We start from the raw sequence: 20,054 nt of genomic DNA, 5'->3' as shown, positions 1-20,054 counted from the left end.
AAAAATAATAGTGAAGTTGGACTGACTTTTTTTCTAAGAGTCTTCCCACCTCAAACACTCTGTAGGTCTGTAACTTTGGGAAATTTCACTCCCCCAAGTTTGATGTCATACCAGTCCCCAGGGTAGCAGTACCTGATGACTTCATCAATGAGTCTGTGACATCATGCCTCCTCCCCAGGGAAAGGGCCAAGGTTCCTGGGGGTCCCTCATTTCCTGTGCTTCAGAGTAGCCAAACGGCAGCAAACTAAAGCCTTGGAAGGAAACCTACTGTCCCAATCCTCTCCTCCCCCTCCTCTCCCCGACATCATGGACTCCCATGACAGGACTCCTAACTCTTACATCCAGAACTTTGGCTACCACCACCAGGAGAAACAGCAGGTGAACTCACAGGGCCGCGTTCAGATGGGGGATCTCCAAGGCCACCCATTCCTGAGGTGGGAGTGGGGGCAAAGGTCACATTGCCCATGCCTTCTCTGTAGACATCTTCTAGGGACAAACAGTGTCTAGCTGCCTGGCTAGGTCCCATGGGGAAAACAAAGACTCATGGGATGGTATAGAGCTTGGGAGATGATGGCAGAGCAGGGGCCAGGGCCCAGCTTTACATCTCAATCCAAAAATGCATCCTAGAAGAGGCCATCACTGAGGAGATAACCAATCAAGGTCCTCTCATCCCCAGTGATTAAAGTCCAGGGGACAGATTTTTCTGGGTTGGGGTATCGATCCGGTTTATGGAGACCCTGGCACTTGGTCCAACCAGGTGCTGGACACTGGTGAACAGCTGATGGTCCCGGCAGAAGTGTTGCAGGAGACCAACAAAGCAGTCTGGTGGAAGTTCCTGGTCTCAGGGGCTGTGGCCGGTGCTGTGTCACGAACTGGGACAGCCCCGCTGGACAGGGCTAAAGTCTTCATGCAGGTACAGACAGGCATAGGCCAGGGATACATACAGGGAACTGATCTGGGGGCAAGGCTGGAGAACAGGGATGAGGGCAGCATAGTAATGTGGATGGGATGGGTGATGAAGGGTGGGCATGAGAACTGATTAGGGATGGGGATGGGCCAGGGACTGAGCACAGGGATGGGGACATTCTCTCCCTGTGTGCTCAGGTCTATGCCTCCAAAACAAATATCATGAATTTGCTGGGGGGCATGCGGAGCATGATCCAAGAAGGTGGAATCAGCTCCCTGTGGCGGGGAAATGGCGTCAATGTGCTCAAGATTGTCCCCGAGTATGCCATCAAGTTCTCCGTCTTTGAGCAGGTGGGAGGAGAGACTGAGGCTATACCCACATCCCCTCTCAAGAGCTGGACTCTGACCCTGACCTGGGCCCATCCTCTTACACAGACCCTGAACTACACTTTCACCTGTTCTAGACCCCAGATCTGCACCTGACCCAACTTCTGACCGTCACTCCCAATCTTATTTTTATCCTAACTCTCACCTTGTTTCTGATCCAGGCCCAGTCACTCACCCTCAACCTCATGTGTGTACTATCCTTTACTCAACCCCGACTGTGACTCTGAACCTCGTCCTACACCCCTCTTTCTAACAGCCCTCCGAGTGCTCACCCTTTTTATCATCCCCTGTCCAATAGTACCCACAACATGTTCATTTCACCTGAGGTGCCCTTCTACCATTTCTTCTGTCCAGCCTTTTGGGGGGATTAAAGGAGCAAGAGGTTACAGGGATGGCCCTGAGGGTTTGGGAGGTCAGGAAAAGAATTTGGGGGAGGGGACTCTGGGAAGGAATTGGGAGAAGGTTTGAGGGTAGGGACAGAACTGTTGGCTCTTCCCTTTCCACCTCTTCCCCTGTCACTTCACTTTCCACAGAGTAAGGCTTTGTTGTGCAGCCAGAAAACCCCACAACCCTTCCAGGAAAAAATCCTGGCTAGCTCCCTGGCAGTGGCCATCTCCCAAACACTCATCAACCCCATGGAGGTGAGCTCCTAATCCATGACTGACTCTATCAAATTAGGCAGGATGGGACTAGCTGCGGGACAGAATGCCTGGCCCCCATTCCCCACAGAGCCTTTCAGACCAGGCCAATTTCTCTGGGGCTTCACCTGACAAGGCTGGAGCAAAGATGTCCAATTCCTTCCAGGTCCCATGTCCAACCCCTCCTGTTCCTCCAGGACATTCTCCAGGCCCAGGCACCTCATAGAATCATGAGACTTAGAGCTGGAAGAAATGTTAGAAACTGTCTAGTCCAACCTGAATATTTTGCAGATGAGGAAACTGAGGGTCAGCAAGATGAAGGCACTCACCCAGAAGAGCACAGCTGGTAAGTGCAGAGCATGAATTCACACCCAGATCCTTTGACTCCAACTGCAGGTGCTGAAGACCCGGCTGATGCTCCGGAGGACGGGCCAGTACAAAGGGCTGCTGGACTGTGCACACCAGATCCTAAGGCACGAGGGAGCCCGAGCCTTCTATCGGGGCTATTTGCCCAACATGCTGGGCATTTTGCCCTATGCCTGCACCGACTTGGCCATCTATGAGGTCAGGGACCCTAGGGCATGGGCTGCGCTGGGTCTCCCAGTGATGCGACAGAGGATCACTGAGGGAGTGGGGTCTCAGTGAAGGGATGGGGGTTCCTTGAGGGCAAGGGGAAGGGCTTAGAAAGCAGGGGAGCTCTCAAGGACACAGAAATCTTTTGGCCCAACACCGCCCCCCTCTACTTTTTCCCCTCCTTATAGTCACTCAAATGGGTCTGGGTCAACTTAGGGTTTGAGTCAAACAATCCCAGTGGGACCGTTGGCCTGTTGTCCATCACACTGTCCAGCACCTGTGGCCAGATGGCCAGCTACCCCCTGACACTGGTGCGGACGAGGATGCAGGCTCAAGGTAAGACACTCTCTACTTTAATCTCTAGCTCCCCACCATTAAAATATCCACTTTTTCAAAATTCCATTTTGTACCAGAGGCCCAACACATCTGTGTTGTAGAAAGGGATTTGAGATCCCTCCAATGTCAGAAGGAAGCTGGGGGTCCAAGATAACAGAATTGTGGAAGGGATGGCTAGAAGCCTATTGGACTTCCAAACTAGGTCACAGACAGGAAACGCTTGAGAGTAGAGATGAGATTGCTTTCATTTCCCCCTTGCTGCAGATTGGCCATGTCTTGGGGCCCTGCTAATCAAACCCCATTTGCACTTGTTCCCTTGGTGGGAGACAGAGAAGGGGCCCCTGACTGTACTTGGCTTTCTTGCTCTGATACTGATGCTATCCCTTCTCCTATACTTTCACAGACACTGTGAAGGGCTCAAATCCCACCATGCGAGGTGTCTTTGCGAAGATCCTAGCCCAGCAGGGCATGGCTGGTCTGTACCGGGGGGTGACTCCCACCCTCCTGAAGGTGCTGCCAGCAGTGGGCATCAGCTATATGGTGTATGAAGCCATGAAGAATGCTCTGGGGGTAGTTAAGTAGGCTTCCCTCTTTTCTGGAGGGTTACAGTACCAGAGAGCCCCCAGCAGGGGCTGGAGAGGATTTAAAGGTTCAGGTACCCCACCCAGGGAGCCTGTCAGAGTCAGGCCAAGGACATGCTAGGCACTTCAGCTCAGATCAGAGGCCTTTCCAATGCTCTTAGCCCTGGAGCAGGAAAGGCAGGAAGGACTCTAGAATGAGGCCCATTTTCCAAGTCTTCCCAGGGGGCTGGATGGAGTTTCCCCAGGCCCAGATTCAGGTTTTTGGAGAAGACAGAAAAAGGGGTCATAAAGGAGCCAAGATGGCGGCTGGAAAGCAGGGACTTGAGTGAACTCCCTACCAGGTCCCTCCAAAAAGGTATAAAAAATGGCTCTGAACAAATTCTAGAACTGAAGGACCCACAAAATAGCAGAGCGAAGCAGGGCTCCAGCTCAGGACAGCCTGGATGGTTGCTGAGTAAGGTCTATTGTGCACGGAGCTGGTAGTGGAGGGTAGTTGAGCCCGTGTGTTCAGAGACAGGACCAACCAGACCAGGAGCTGGGCAGAACAGGCCCTCGCACCCTAAATCAGAGCTGTGGCAGTTTTTAAAAAGCCCATAAAATTAAACCTAATCCATGCAAAGCAGTGATACGGTTCTGAATTGTGGTTTAGAAATTCAAAAAAATCAACTTTACAAGTATTAGGTGGAGAAGGTATGGCTAAAGAGCAATTCATTAAGAAGGAACTGGGGATTTCTGGGGATACAAGTTCAATATGTGTGGGCACTAAGATGTCATCAAGAAAACTTGCAATAAAGCTGCAGTAAGATTAGCCCAGTGTCATGGTATATGGTATGAATGTGATGGAATACTATTGTGCTATAAGAAATGATGAGTAGGCCGACTTCAGAAAAACCTAGAAAGACTTATATGCACTGATGCTGAGTGAAGTGAGCAGAACCAGGTGAACACTGTACACGGTAACAGCCACAGTGTGCCATGAATGATTTTGACAGACTTAGCTCTTCTCAGCAATGCAAGGAGCTAAAACAATTCTGAAAAACTCATGATGGAAAATGCCATTCACATCCAGAGAAAGAAATATGTGCAGATATGGGATGCATATCAAAGCAGATGATTTTCTTTTTGTTTTGTTTTGTTTTACATTTTTCTTTCTCATGGTTACTCCTATTCATACTAATTCTTTTATGCAACATGACTAATGTGAAAATATGTGTAACAGGAATGTATATGTAGAGCCTATATTGGACTGCATGCTGTCTTGGGGAGGGAGAGGGGAAGGAGGGGGAAAAATGTTAAATTTATGGAAGTGAGTGTTGAAAACTAAAACTAAATGAACTTATTTAAAAAAAGAAAAGATTAGCCCAGTGTCCCAACATAAACAAGAAGCTAGCAGGAGGACACTTAGATGTCTTCATGAACCCAAGGGCCCAAGGCCAGGAGTATGGTACTGTAGTGGAATGCTAGACTTGGATCCAAGGAGTCTTGGGTTCAAATTCTGCCTGTGACATGAGCTGCTTGACCAGGGGTAATTCACTTTTACCTTCTCTCACCTCTCTCAGTTTTCCTCATCTGTAATATATGGAGAGTAATACCTGAAGTACCTACCTCCCAGGTAAAGTAAGATAAGACTCAAATCACAGTGTGACTCTATAAACTTGCAAATACTCAAAAAACATTTGTTATGGTGATAGTTATAATCATATCTTCCTTCAATCATATGTTAAAGGAACTAGCACAGACAATTGCTGAGCCACTGTTTATGATAGGTGAAAGGTATCAAAGGACTGGAGAAGAGAAAATATCCTGATTTAAAAAAAAAAAAGAAAAGAAAAGAGGACTTGTGACCTTGACTTTGCTTCCTGGCAAAATTCTGAAATATATAATAATATTTATAATGTGTTATTTACTATTATGTTACTCTTTCAGGTTTGCAAAGCATTTTTCAAATGTTATCCCATTTTATCACAGTACTGAAGATGTGGTCTGTGACTATCCAGAAAAGGGAAGCACAATCACATGAACTAGCAAGGGAAGCACAATCCCATGGAATAGCTAACACACTAGATGACAGATTTATTGTTGTTGTTTAGTCACTTCAGACTCTCCATGACCCCATTTGGGGATTCCTTGCCTTAGATAACCATAGTGGTCTGCCATTTCCTTCTCCAGCTCATTTCACAGATGAGGGAACTGAGGCAAATAGGGTTGAGTGACTTGCCCAGGTCATACTTGCCCAGTAAGTGTCTGAGACCAGATTGGAACTCAAGAAGATGAGTCTTCCTGACTCTAAGACCAGTGCACAATCCATTGCACCACATGGATCCACAAAGATCTTGACAGTCAAGTGTATTGGGCTGAATCTAACTAAATGAAACTCAATAGGGAAAAAGGTTAAGTCTCACACTTGCTTTCAAAAAGTAACTGGAGAAGTCTAAGCTGGAGGTGACATGGTTAAACAGTAGCTTGTTTGGAAAAGATCTGGGGAATTTAGCAGAATGCAAGCTCAAGCTAAGTCAGGTATGACATGATGGGCAACAAAGCTAAGATAATCTGGGGCTGCAAAAGAAGCATAGACTCTAGGAATGAAGAGGTGATAGTTGTTCTGTACTCTGCCCTGGGAGTGTTTTGTTGATGAAGGACTTTGATGAACTAGAGAACATCCAGAGAAGGGTAATCAGAATAAGGAAGGACCTCATCTATACCATTATGACACTCAATTGGAGGAACTGGAGATATTTGGCCTGAAAAAGAGAAGACTTGGCAGTACATGATAGCTGTCTTCAAGCATTTGAAAGGTTCCCAGGTGGAAGAGGAATTCATTTTGCTGTTTGACCCAAACAGACAGAACTAGGAGAAATGGATAGAATTTTCCAAGAAACAAGTTCAGATTTGAGGTAAAGAAAAACTTAGTCAATTGAAAGGTAATTGAAATAATAACTTGGTCAAAGTTGCAGGATATAAAATAAATTCACACAAATCACAAACGTCTCCCCCACCTGCCCTCCATGGTGGTGACACTATAGTGCTCCAGCCCTGACTTTTGCCCTGTCACCACAGACAGATCAACCCAACACATCTGAGGGGGAATGCAGTATGGGAAAGACACACTAGCCAATCCCAGCTAGAGAAAGGGGACCCCTGGGCCCCAGGCAGAGGCCCTCCAGAAACCCAGAGCTGAGGATGAACCCTCTACTGGTTTCTCTCAGATCCCCTTTTCTTCCCCTCTTTTCCCATTCCTCAGCCTTAAGTAGGAGATGAGTTTGAACAGGGCTGCAAAAGGGACCCAAGACAGGGCTAGGACCTCCTGCTGAGCCATACTTCGATCCACGCCCCTCCCTCCAGCATCCTCCAAACACACACATTCCAATTGTGCAGGAAGATAGAAAGAAGTCTTAAAATCACCCAACCCAGGTCTATTTTTCTATAGGGGTAAGGAACAGCTCTTCTTCCCACCCCCAGCTGGCCCCCCTGTTCTCCCCTCCACACACACTCTCCACACCTTTCCCCATGCTCCAAGGAATCTACTTTTTATAGGTGGATTCTGAGGCTGGGGGTGGAGATGAGATCTGGGAATCAAGGTATTAAAAGGTCTCCTCTCTGTGAAAGTGGAGAATCTAGTACTTATGGAGAAGCAGTATCCAAAGGTCCCTCTTCCCCTACTCATGCTCCCTCACCCCCACCCACAGTCTGTCTGTCTGTCTGTTTGTGTACCATTTCAAAAGGAAACAAATGAATACATTTTTCTAAGTCTTATGAAAGAACTAATAAAATAGATAAACTACTGACTGATTATTTTAAAAGAAATAAATAAATTAAATTACCAGTATCAAAAATGAAAAAGACAAATGCGTAATCAATAAAGATGAAATTAAAGCAATTGCTACAAGCCATTTTGTCTAAGTATATGCTAATAAAACTGGCAATCTATATGAAATAGGTGAATGTTCACAAAAATTAAAATTGCCTACATTAATGGAAGATGAAAGAGTATTGACATAACACTATTGTACAAAAAGAAACTGAACAAGTCATAAGTGAGCTCCCCATCCACCCCCCCCAAAAATCCACCCAGGACCAAATGAATTTATAAACAAATTCTCCCAAACATTTAAAGAATAATTAATTCCAGTATTATATAAACTGAAAAAACAGGTAGAGTCCTACAAAATTCCTTCTATGAAACAAATGTGATTTTGATTCCTAAACCAGAGAAAGAAAACTATAGACCAATTTCCATAAGGAATACTGATGCAAAAAAAATGTAAATGCTATAAGGAGATTACAGCAATATATCACAGAGATCATATATTATGACCAGGTTAGATTTATACCTGGAATGCAGAGCTGGTTCAATGTTAGGGAACTATAACTACTAGGAAATGATTGACCATTTCGATAACAAAAATCATATGATTCCATCAATAGATGCAGAAAAAGCTCTTGACAAAATACAACACCCGAAACACTAGAAAGCATAGGAATAAATGAAGCTTTTCTTAAAGTGATAAAACCAAAACCAAGTCCTATCTGTAATAGGGATAAACTAGAAGGCTTTCCAGTAACATCAAGGGTGAAATAAGGATGTCCTTTGTAATTACTATGATTCAGTTTTGTGATGGAAAGGCTAGCCAAAGCAATAAGACAAGAAAAAGAAATTGAAAGAAGAATCATAGGGAATGAGGAAAGAAAATTATCATTTTTTGCAGATGATATGGTGGGATACTTAGAGAACCTTTGAGAATCAACCAGAAGAACTAGTCAAACTTTAGCAAACAACTTTAGCAAAATTGCAGGATATTAAAAAAGCCCACACAAATCATCAGCATTTCTGTATATTATCAACAAAACCCAGCATGAAGAGATAGAAAGAAAAATTCTATTTAAAATAACTGCAGACAGTATGAAATACTTATCAAGACACATACAGGAACAATCTGAATAGAATTATAAAACATTTCACACAAAGAAAGAGAGGTCTAAAAATGGAGAAAAATTCATATTCATTGCTTATGGGTGGTTTGAGTCAATATAACCAAAATGACAGTACTACCTAAGTTAATTTCCTTATTCAGTACCATATCAATCAAACTACCAAGAAATTAGTTTATAGAGCTAGAAAGAAAGAAATTCATCTGGAGGAACAAAAAGTCAAAACCATCAAGAGAATCAATGGGAAAAAAAAGTGAAGAAAGGTGGCCTAGCACCACCAGATGTCAAACTATACTACAAAGCGATCCTCATCAAAACACTTTGGTATTGCATAAGAAATAGAGTGGTTGATGAATGGAATAGATTAGGTGTGCAACATACAGAAGCAAATGAGCACAGTAGCGTAGTGTTTGATTAACCCAAAGGTCCCAGCTTTGGGGACAAGAACTCACCATTTGACAAAAACTGCTGGGAAAACTGGAAAATAGTCTGGCAAAAACTAGATGGAGACTTAACATCTCATGCTGTATACCACAGTAAGCTCCAAATGCACATATGATGTAAGCATAAAGGATACCATCATGAACAAATTAGAGGAGTATGGAAGAAACTACCTGTTAGACCTATGGATGGGGGAAGAACTCATCACCAAACAAGAGACAGAGATGTTCATGGAAAGCAAATTGGATAATATTGATTATATAAAATTAAAAAGGTTTTGTTTGTGCAAAACCATTGTAACTAAAATTAGAAGAGAAATAAAATTGTTAGGAAAAAGTGTGTGCAACAATTTTCCCTGATAAAGGTCTCATTTCTAAGATACATGAGGGAACTTCATCAAATTTATAAGAATAAGAGCTATTTGGGGGCAGCTAGGTGACACAATAGATAGAGCACTGGTTCTGGAGTCAAGAGGACCTGAGTTCAAATCTGGCCTCAAACACTTACTAGCTATGTGACCCTGGATAACTCACTTAACCATAATTATGTTTAACTATGTGTATATGTGTATATATACATATATATATACACACACACACACACACACACACACATATATATATATATATATATATATACACATATATACATATGTATAAAGTAATAAGAGCTATTAGCCAAGAGATAAATGATTTAAAAATATGAAAAGGCAATTTTCAGAGGAAGAAATTCGAGTTATCAATAGATATGTGAAAAAAAATGTTCTAAATCATTAATAATTAGAGAAATGGGAATTAAACCAATTCTGAGCTACTACTTCACACCCATCAGATTGACAAAGTTGACCAAAAAAGAAGGAAAATGACAAATGCTAGGGAAAATAGGTACACTAATACATTATTGGTGGAGTGGTGAACTAGTCTAACATTCTAGAAAGCAATTTGGAACCATGCCCAAAAAGCCATTAAATTGTGCACACCTTTTGACCCAGTGATATAGCTACTAGGCTTATACCCCAAAGAGATTGAAGAAAGAGGAAAACAATTCATGTTTACAAAAAAAAAAATTATAGCACCTCTTTTTGAGGTCACAAGAAGTAGAAACTGAGAGAGTACCTCAATTGGGCCCTCACTGCTACTGGGCAATCCTTCTGCACCTCCCTTATCAACTTACTATCCCACTCTGCACAATAATTCTTCCAAACCTTTTCATCCATCTTCCAACCTCCCATGGCTCCCCCTCTTCAAGCAACCCTCTCATCTGAGAATCTTGTGTTATATTTTATGGGAAAAAATTGAAACCATTAGCTGAGAGCCCCCTCTTCTCCCTTCCTCCTAATCTCATATCACTCAGATCACTACACCTTTCTTTTCTAACATGCAGAGGTGACCCTACTCCTTACCAAGGCAAACAGCTTTCTCTCTCTCTCACTCTCTCTCTCTCTCTCTCGCGCTCTCTCTCTCTCTCTCTCTCTCTCTGTCTGTCTTTCTCAAAACCTTAAGGCCATTCATTATGAAGTTCATAGATTGGACCACAATAGGTCCTTGCCCAAGCTTCATTTAATGGCTGTATTTTGGGCCCTCCTAGCTTACAGTAAATGTCAATGGTAAATGTTTCTCTTTGGAATAGCAACCCTGAGGGTCTCCCCCTCCCAGCTTGATTGTTTTTTTCTAATTAAAGTGGCCATCCCTTGACTCACTTCTTAAAGAAGCCTATTCACTGAATGGGTGTTACCTCACTCTAAGTAGAGTACATGAAAAGGCCTGAGCCTAAAAGGGCCAGGGTCTCCCAATGCATCCTGTGCCATCCCCAGTCATCCTGATAAATATCTGGTCACTGGACCCAGATGGCTCTGGAGGAGAAAGTGAGGCTGGTGACCTTGCACAGCCCTCCCTCACTCAAAGTCAACTGCAAGTCATGTCATCATTTCCCTGATGTCATGGTCCTCTTTGAAAACGAAGGACAAACACAATTCTCCCTATCATCCCCATTCTCTCACTAATCTTAGCTCTCTGTCTACTGACGCCTTCATTACTGCTTATAAACATGCCCATGTCTCTCCTATCCTCAAAAAACCCCTGGCATTTGATTCTTCCATTCTCCACTAACTATTGTCCTGTATCTCCCTCTGTAGCTAAACTCCTTGAGAAAGCTGTCTCCACTCTCTCTCCTCTCACTCTCTTCTCTGCCCCTTACAATCCAGCTTCCAACCTTGTCATTCCACCAAAACTGCTCTCTCCAAAGTAACTGATGATCTCTTAGTGGCCAAATCCAACGGCCTTTTCTCAATCCTCTCTCTCCTTGACCTCTCTGCAGTCTTTAACACTGTTGACCATTCTCTCCTCCTTGATGTTCTCTTCTCTCTAGGTTTTCAAGTCACCATTCTCTCCTGGTTCTTGTCCCCCCTATCAGACAGCTCCTTCTCTTTGCTGGATCTCCATCCAGATCACTGGTACTTACTTTGGGTGTCCCACAGACCTTGGTCCTGGGCGGCTTGTCTTCTCCCTCTATATTACTTCACTTAGTGATCTCATCAACACCCATTGACTTAATTATCATCTCTATGCTAAGGGTTCTCCAATCTGCCTATACTGCCCAAACACCACTAGTTTTATATCTCCAACTACTTTTAGGACATCTTTAAACTTCTTCTACTTCTCCCCTTCCTCCAGGCTCACAATCTAGTTGTCACTCTGGACACCTTACTATCTCTCAGCCTCCAAATCCAATCTGTTGTTGAGGCCTGTGGATTTCACCTTTGCCATATCTGTTGAATGCTATGCTGCCCTCCCCAACCCCCACTCCCCATTCCTGCCTTTCTCCTCTGATACAGCCCTCACCCTGGTACACACCTCACCTCCTCTCCTCACACTTGGACTATTGCAGTAACCTGCCTGTTGCAAGTCTCTGTCCACTCCAATCCATCCTCCGTTCAGTCACCAACGTTCTTTTCCTAAAACGTAGGATGAACATGTCATCCCCCTACTCAATAAACTGCCGTATCACCTCTAGCATCAAATAAAAAATCCTGTTTGGCTTTCAAAGGTCTTCACATCCTAGTCTTCCCCTCCCCCTCCTCCACCCTTTCAGTCTTCTTATATCTTACTCCGTGTCAACCCAGGCCAGAAAATGGCCTCTTTGCCATTCTAGGGACAAAATGCTCTATCTCTCAGCTGCTGGCATTTTCCATACTGGAATACTCTCCCTCCTCATCTCTGTCTCCTGGTTTTCCTGACTTCATTGAAATCCCAACTAAAATTGCATCTTATATGGGAAGCCTTTCCCAACCTCTCTTAATTCTAGTGCCTTCCCTCTGTTAATTCTTTCCTATTTATCCTGTAAATAGCTTGTTTGTACATGTGCATTTGCTTCTTTTCTCCCCATTCTATTCGGAGTTCCTTGAGGGCAGGGACTTTTACCTCATTTTGTATCTACAGTGTTAAGGCACAGTATATTGTATAAAGTAAGCTCTCAATAAATGCTTTTTGACTGACAGATAAAAGGATCAGAGGAAGAGGGGACGAATGGTGGCAGAATTGGTAACTCCTTGGTGAGAAGTCATTTTTAATCTGATGACATTATCCTGGCCCAGCTTGTATCTAATATGTGATGACATCTCCAGCTTTGTCAAATTGGACGACTACTACCCCCTTCTGGGGATTTATGTGGAAATGTAAATTCTTACCCATGTGATACTATAGCCAATTCAATATCAGGAGAAACTCAGAAAGGATTGTTGAATATTAATGTCTTAAGCAATAAATTGGAGACTTTAGGGGCACAAGTGGTATTTTCCTTATTGTTGCCTATTGAAGGCAAGTGATTCAGAAAGAAAGAAACATTTATTCTGTGCCTTCTATGTGGCAAACATTTTGCTAAGCATTTGACAAATATTATCTCATTTGAGCCTCACAATAAACCTGGGAGGTGGGTGCTATTATTAGCCCTGTCTTACAGTTGAGCACACTGAAGCAGGCAGAGGTTAAATGACTTGCCCAAGGTCAAACAGCTAAATATCTGAGGCAGGATTTGAACTCATGCCTATCCTGAATCCAGGCCTCTTGCTGTATCAAATGTGCTACCTAGCAGATCTCAGAAGGGAATAGCTGGTTAAGAAGATTAGTCTGAATGCAGATTGAAGAAAGCAGAGCCCAAAGAACTATATCTAATGTGACTATAACAACATAAATGAACTAAACAACCATGCTCTGGTCGAATTTAATGATCAATGTTAGTGTCATATTGCCAAAGTTAAAGGATACGCCACTCTGAGTCTCCTTTTCCTCCTTTGTGAATTGAAAGGGCTGGGCTAGAGGATTTCCAAGGTCCCTTTTAACTCCAAATCTAAGATCTTATGACCTTTGCTAATAATAATTGATAATAGAACTTTTTCTCAGGGAATACACATTGCAAAGAGGTTGCTTGGTTATTTGATTTTTTCAGTATTAAATTGACAGCAAAACATAAACTCCTCAACATCAGAGACTGTCTCACTTTTATATTTATATACCCTGAACCTACTTAGCACAATGTCTGGCCCAAAGTTGATCCTTCATAAATGTTTGTTTGCTTATTGACTGGTTGTATTGTATTGTGTATAAAAACACAAATGCATTAATGACTTTTTAAAAAGATGTCATATAGGGACTAACCAGCAATTACTACTTGACACCAAAATACCAAGTCTTTTCTGCTGTTTAACTCTCCCAATTACAACTATATAATTTTGGGGTTGGCGGGGAGGGGCAGGGCATTTGGGGTTAAATGACTTGCTCAAGGTCACACAGCCAGTACATCTGTCAAGTATCTGAGGTCAGTTTAGAACTCAGGTCCTCCTGACTCCAAGACAGGTGCGCCACCTAGCTGCCCCACATCTATATAATTAATCTGTGAGAATAAGCCTCAGAATAATTCCTAATTTAGTTCTCTTCTTCACTTGCCATTAGGAATATAGCTGCAACCTTTGTCATTGAGGCACAAAGAGATTGGATGACTTTCCTATGGTCACAAATAATAATTGTCAGACACTAGATTTGAATCTGGGTTTTCCTGAGTACAAGCCTACCACTATCCACAATACCGTACAGTCTTCATAGAAGATAGGTAAAATTCTGTTACAACCAATTTTATCTTCTATCAGAATTTCCTCATGTAAGTTCAGAATCTGTTGAAAAGAAACCTTGTGGTTATAAGTTATATGTAAGAAGAGGTCTTCTTAATAGCATATGCTTATGGTTGATCCATTGATATGCTTATCTATAGTGTGTGTGATATTTTCAAAATAAAATTTGTAAGCTTTCATTTAAAAAGATCACATATGAGAATGGGGGATCATGCCTTAAATTACAGACAAAACAGAGACAGAGCACACCTAACAAGGGTTGGTAAGAATATATTTGCCAAAGGATTGGAAAATGAGAAGATGCCCATCCACTGGGGGATGGCTGAACAAGTTGTGGTATATGAATGTAATGGAATACTATTGTACTATAAGAAATGATGAGCAGGCAGACTTCAGAAAAACCTGGAAAGACTGACATGAACTGATGCTGAGTGAAGTGAGCAGAACCAGGAGAACATTGTACACAGTAACAGCAACGTTGCACAATGATCAGCTATGATAGAATTAGCTCTTCTCAGCAATACAACGATCCAAGACAATTCCAAAAGATTCATAATGGAAAATGCTAACCACACACAGAGAAAGAACTATGGAATCTAAATGCAGAACAAAGCATATTATTTTCACTTTTTTTGTTTTTTGTTTATTCTTTCACATGGTTTTTGCCTTTTGTTCTGATTCTTCTTTCACAACATGACTAATGTGAAAATGTGTTTATCACAATGGTACATGTATAACCTGTATCAGATTTCTTCCTGTCTTGGGGAGAGGGGAGGGGAGGGAGGGAGGTGGGGAGGGAGAAAAATTTGGAACTCAGAATTTTACAGAAATAAATGTTGAAAACTGTCATTACATATCATTGGAAAACAAATAAAATACTATTAAGAATAGAAATTCATTTTGAAAAAAAGAATACATTTGCCAACAGTCTTGCAAATCTTGAGTAGAAAAGAAAGAGGAGGGAAATAAATATTTATGACTATCCACCAAACTAGATATCACTGAATATATCTATGATGTAAGAACACGAAGAATATTCACCTAGAAGTTCACAGGAGACAAAATCATAGAAAGGAGCCAGCTTCAAATGCACAATACTGTGTAAAAATGGACAGTCTATAAATGACGAGGAAGGGAAATTGGATATTCTACAGCACTGAAGCAAATTTGATTTCTTAGGAATCAGCAAGACTTGGTAGGATGGAATCTGTTACTGGAATATGGTTATGGAAGGATATACTTTCATAAGGTACAGTATTTTTACACTTGACAGGAACAGCTGCCTTGAACGGCTTTTAGAATAGCAGGTGGACAGGCGAGTTTATTCAACATGCAATCTCTGCATGTGCCACCAGGTGGAGCACCACGTTTTAGTTACAGGATCTCTTGGTCCTTCCACATGGGCAGAGCTTGGTAGCCTGCCAGGATCTCTGTGTAAATACAAGAGACTGGCCTGCATTCCCTTGGCTACTAGCCTGCCCAACCTACTAGTGCCTGAGAAATCAGCAGGTTCTATCTTAGAATCTATCTTTTTTTTTTTGGTAAATCTAGGGTAGAAAATTTGAACAACTCTAAAGTTTATCAAAATTGCTCAGCCCCATCTAATGGAATCATAACTCCTTCACATCTTCAAGGACCACACATTCACGTTATAGTTTAAAGTGAATTTATTTAATTGAACCAATAAATTTTAATTGTCTTATTAAATCTTAGCAGCCGGCAACCTGCTGCTTCGAGGGAATTCTGACTGAATACGTCAGCATTTGTATCCACTACCATTAAGAACTAAGTTTTCAACATCTATTTTTCCAAGGAACAAGATGCTCCTAGATGTCATTTGTAGAGGAGGATGATAGGCTTGCCTGTATATCAAAGTCACAAAGAAAGGAAGGGAAACAGTCATACCAGGAGGTGGATGCTGGTTCTCCAACAAATGCTATAGGAATCCTATTCACTTCTTAGCTGATAACCTGGCATCCTATGGTAATTATGGGGGCTCTCTTACATTTCCAACATATCCTGTGTAGCTCCCCACAGGGTCCCCACAAGCATTGCCATCTCATTGCCCATGTTTTGTCTTCTAGGATGCTCTTCTCATATCCAACCCTCTCTGTCTCTGTTTCTCTCTATCTCTCTGACTGTCTCTCTGTCTCCCCATGTTTTTGTCTGCCTTGGAGCTTCCACTACCCCATCTGCTATGATGTTGTGGTTGCTCAGCTAGAGGGACAGGGTCAGAGAGAGACAAAGAAAGAGAAAGAAAGATAGAGACAAAGCAGAGACAGACACAGACACAAAAACACAGAGAGACAGAGGGATAGAGATAGCATTTTACATTACTAATGAAGTTTATGGCCTGTTAAAACACACATCTGGTCCTTGGGAATAGCTGAGACTTTCCACCCCCACCTCCATCCCTTTGGTACCTAACAAAACTGAAGAAGAATCCTGAAACTCACTGCAACTGTGTTTGTTACAGCTTATTCAAGAAGAAAAAAATAGGTAAAAGGGACGGCAAGTGACTTTATATATTAAAAAAGATATAGTCATGTGAAGAAATTTAAGAATCAGAGAAGGGAATCTGGGTCAGGAGGCGTTCATAACAAAAGAGGTCCATTGCAAAAGAAGTTGCCTGTCCAGCAGTCTCAGAGTGTGTTTGCCTTCTAGGGACATCTGAACCACAGGGTAGGTCTAAAAGTATGGGAGAGACTATGTAGAACACTGTGGAAGAGGGATTTCCCTGGAATTTCAGGGTATTGTCCCACTCACTACCTCTAAGAACTTAGGAAGTATAGTGAGTAGTTTCTCTGTTGTTGTTTTTAAAATCTGTTTATGGGTTTCCTGAGTTCTTTGTCTTTCACATTTTCTATATCAGTCACTAAACCTATGTGCCAGGCACTGTGCTAAACACTGGAGATACAAAAAAGAAGCAAAGGACAGTCCCTGCCCTCAATAAACTTAGTCCATTGAGGGAGATAACATGCAAACAAATATACAGAACACAAACTATAAATGGGACAAATGGGAAATAACTGAGGAAAGGCTCTAGAATTAAGAGGAGTTGGGGAAGGCTTTCTCTAGAAGATAGGCTTTTAATTGGGAGGCCAGGGAGGTCAGCAGTCAGACCAGAGTAGGGAAAAGGGGAACAGGGGAGAGATAGCAAAAAAAAAATGACCAGAGCCAAGAGATGGAGTGTCTTTTTCCTAAAACAACCAGGAGGCCAGTGTCACTAGATTGAAAGGTACATGTTGGGAAGTAAGATATAAAAAACTGGAAAGGTAGGAGGGTGCTAGGTTATAAAGAGTTTTTAATGCCAAAAGGAGTATTTTGTATTTGATCCTAGAGTCAATAGGGAGTCACCAGAGTTTATTGGGGGAGGGAAGATGTGATATGATTAGACCTGTGTATTAGGAAAAGCACTTTAGTGACTGAATGGAGGATGAGTTGGAGTGGGGAGAGAGAAGAGACAAGCAGCCTCACCAGCAGGCTATTGCAATAATCCAAGTGCAAGGCGATGAGGGCCTGCAGTAGAGTGCTGGCAATGTCAAAGTAGAGAAGGGGCATATTTGAGAGATGTTGCAAAGTTGGAATCAACAGATTGGTTAGGGGGAGCAGTGGGAGATAGTAAAGAGTTGAGGATGACCCCTGGGTTATGAGCCTGAGAGATGGGAGGACAATGTTGCCCTCTACAGTAATAGAAAAGGTAGGAGGAGGAGGAGGAGAGGGTTTGGGAAAAAGATAATGAATTCCATTTTGGACATATTGATTTTAAGATGCCTACACGGCATCTAATTTTTGAGATGTCTGAAAGGCAGTTAGAGATGCAAGATTGGAGGTCAGCAGAGACTGGAGCAGGATAAGTATATTTGAGAATCATCAGCACAGAGATGGTAATTAAATCCATGGAGGTCTACTGACCTCCAATCTTGCAAAAGTATGTGGTGAAATAAAGATTGTCCTCTACTTAGGATGCATGTTACCTTAAGTGCTTACATGGCAGTTGGGATACTGTTACCCACATTTGTAAAAATACATATATTCTCCAGAAAAAAACTGTAAGTAGAGGGATATTAGATAAAGAAAAAAAACTGACCTTTTCAGGGAGGTTTATGAAATTGGACCTAGTTTTTCTTAGACCAGAGTTTGGGGAGCTTTGGGTCATAGGTCATCAGGGGTGGGGAACCTGTGGCCTTCCAAGTCCTTAAGTGTGGCCTTTTGACTGAGTCCAAGTCTTATAGAACAGATCCTTTTATTAAGGGTATGTGTTCTGTGAAGTTTGGATTTAGTCAAAGGGCCACACTCGAGGACCTAGAGGGCTACGTGTGGCTTTGAGGCCACAGATTCACCACCCCTAGAACCATTTTGCATCTGATTCAAGCCAACAAGGAAGAATTGATGTCAGGGCTGGAAACGATGGGAGCTTTAAGGAGAAGTGACACTCCATATTAAACATCATGATAGAGGAGAGGGAAGTTGTGAAATAATCTCACATTCACTCTAGATTTGGAGAGAGCAGATTTCAAAGGATTTAGATAAAATATACATGGAATCTCATAGATTAAAATTCTATAGGAGAACCCAGCCCAGAAAGAAAGGGAAACTCTTGAGAATCAAAATCTGAAGACACAAAAATAAATAATTCAAGGGAATTATCAAAAGAGTTATGTGGAGGCACAAAGAACTGAGAATCAGATTTTTTAAAAAGATATTTACATTAGATAGAGAAAAAGGAAGGTAATGAAAAAGGAGGACAAAAGCCTGACATGTTTTCATAAGAAGATCATCACTATTACTAGAGTTCCCAGCCCTTAGCACATTGCTGATTGATTGATGATAAGTAGAGGTCACTGAAGACGACAGCTTGGGCCAACGAGAAGATGTTTGTGGATTTGCTGTCCTTATTGTTCTCACAGAGTTGGTTGATTTGTTTGTTTGCTATATTTCAGAAACAGGAGCATGGAGAAGGGGCCACATAGACCGCTGCTTGGGTCAAACAAGGTGAAGACAACTGGAAGTAGAAAGAAAGCTGAGCTCCCACCTCCAACTTTGCTTCTGTTTTCTCTGCTTAATTTTGTGGTTTGGAAAGGACAGGACAAAAATAGGAGGTTAAAATCCAAGATTAAGTAGGAGACAGTAAGAGATCATTTAATTGTCCTTGAGGAGTCCAAACCACCAGCATGGATGAAAGGTATGATTGCTGAGACATAGTCAATGATTTTCAAATCTTTCACAGAGAAAGGGAAAGATACCTTAGGACTGAAGAAAGAGAAATTTCCCTGATCATCACAACAGAAAAGATAATGGAGAGTGCAAAGCAAAGGCCAGTGAGCTTGAATTTTATTCTTGAAAAATCCGATTCTTGAAGGGTTGGTTAGTGAGCCTCTAGAAAAGGAAGTAATGATTCCAAAGCACCAGTATGGCTTCATCAAAAATAGGTTATGCCAGGTAGATTTAACAACAAGGTTACCGCCAGCTGCTGTGGAGGTGTAACACCAATAACACCAGCACACAGGAGGGCTGCTAGCACAAGTTCTTTTGATCTGCTTTTCTAAGGGAAGCAACTTTAAGGGGTTTACAGTCTCACTTTAATTAAACATACATATATCATTCACTTAGTTCAGGGGGAAAAGTCAACACCCTTAACTTCAGAGAAGAGACAAACAGAAATTACAAGCAGAAATTATATAAACAGGGCACCTAATGCAAATCAGCAGACAGAGCTTCTGACTGCCTGTCCATAGCAATACATACATAGTTACCAGAGAGAGAAGCCCCAACATCTGGGTTTTCAAAGCGAAGGTGGGTGGGGTGGCCTCTTAACAGCTACCCAGAGTCTCCTCTGGTGAAATCACAGGATTGCTCTTCCAATGAGTCAGCCCCCAAAGCAAAATGCTAACTTCAGAGTATAACTACATGCTTCTTCAGGGTCAGCCCACAGAGGGCATCACAACAATGTGACTCTAACTCGTGTGACTTAGGCTTTCTTGAGACTTAAGCAGCTCATCAAAGACTCTTGATTCAGACAAAGGCAAGTCTCAATCCAAGGCACTTGATTACCTTAGTGATGAGAAGAACTAGAACTCCCCCCAAAAAAGAGCAAAACAAAAAGTCCCATTTTGCTTGCCATTAAACCAGAATACATCA

General features: G+C 42.2%; 1 protein-coding gene across 1 annotated transcript; it reads left to right on the top strand.

The window, feature by feature from the left end:
- SLC25A41 (solute carrier family 25 member 41) lies at positions 1 to 3,422 on the top strand. Its single transcript, XM_036739654.1, has 7 exons — positions 1 to 378; positions 758 to 913; positions 1,105 to 1,257; positions 1,827 to 1,934; positions 2,328 to 2,495; positions 2,693 to 2,840; positions 3,244 to 3,422. Exons 1-7 carry the CDS (start codon positions 307 to 309, stop codon positions 3,420 to 3,422), a joined length of 984 nt encoding a protein of 327 aa, XP_036595549.1. The 5' UTR covers positions 1 to 306.
- The last annotated feature ends 16,632 nt before the right edge of the window (positions 3,423 to 20,054 follow it).

Source organism: Trichosurus vulpecula, chromosome 1, assembly GCF_011100635.1.
Source record: "Trichosurus vulpecula isolate mTriVul1 chromosome 1, mTriVul1.pri, whole genome shotgun sequence".
Classification (NCBI taxonomy): domain Eukaryota; kingdom Metazoa; phylum Chordata; class Mammalia; order Diprotodontia; family Phalangeridae; genus Trichosurus; species Trichosurus vulpecula.
This window is presented reverse-complemented; position numbering and strand designations above follow the sequence as displayed.

Coding starts and splice junctions, on each gene's coding strand:
- SLC25A41 (XM_036739654.1), top strand. CDS start 307: ATGGACTCCCATGACAGGACTCCTAACTCTTACATCCAGAACTTTGGC. Junction 914..1,104: donor GGGCTAAAGTCTTCATGCAG/GTACAGACAGGC, acceptor CTGTGTGCTCAG/GTCTATGCCTCCAAAACAAA. Junction 2,496..2,692: donor CCGACTTGGCCATCTATGAG/GTCAGGGACCCT, acceptor CCCTCCTTATAG/TCACTCAAATGGGTCTGGGT.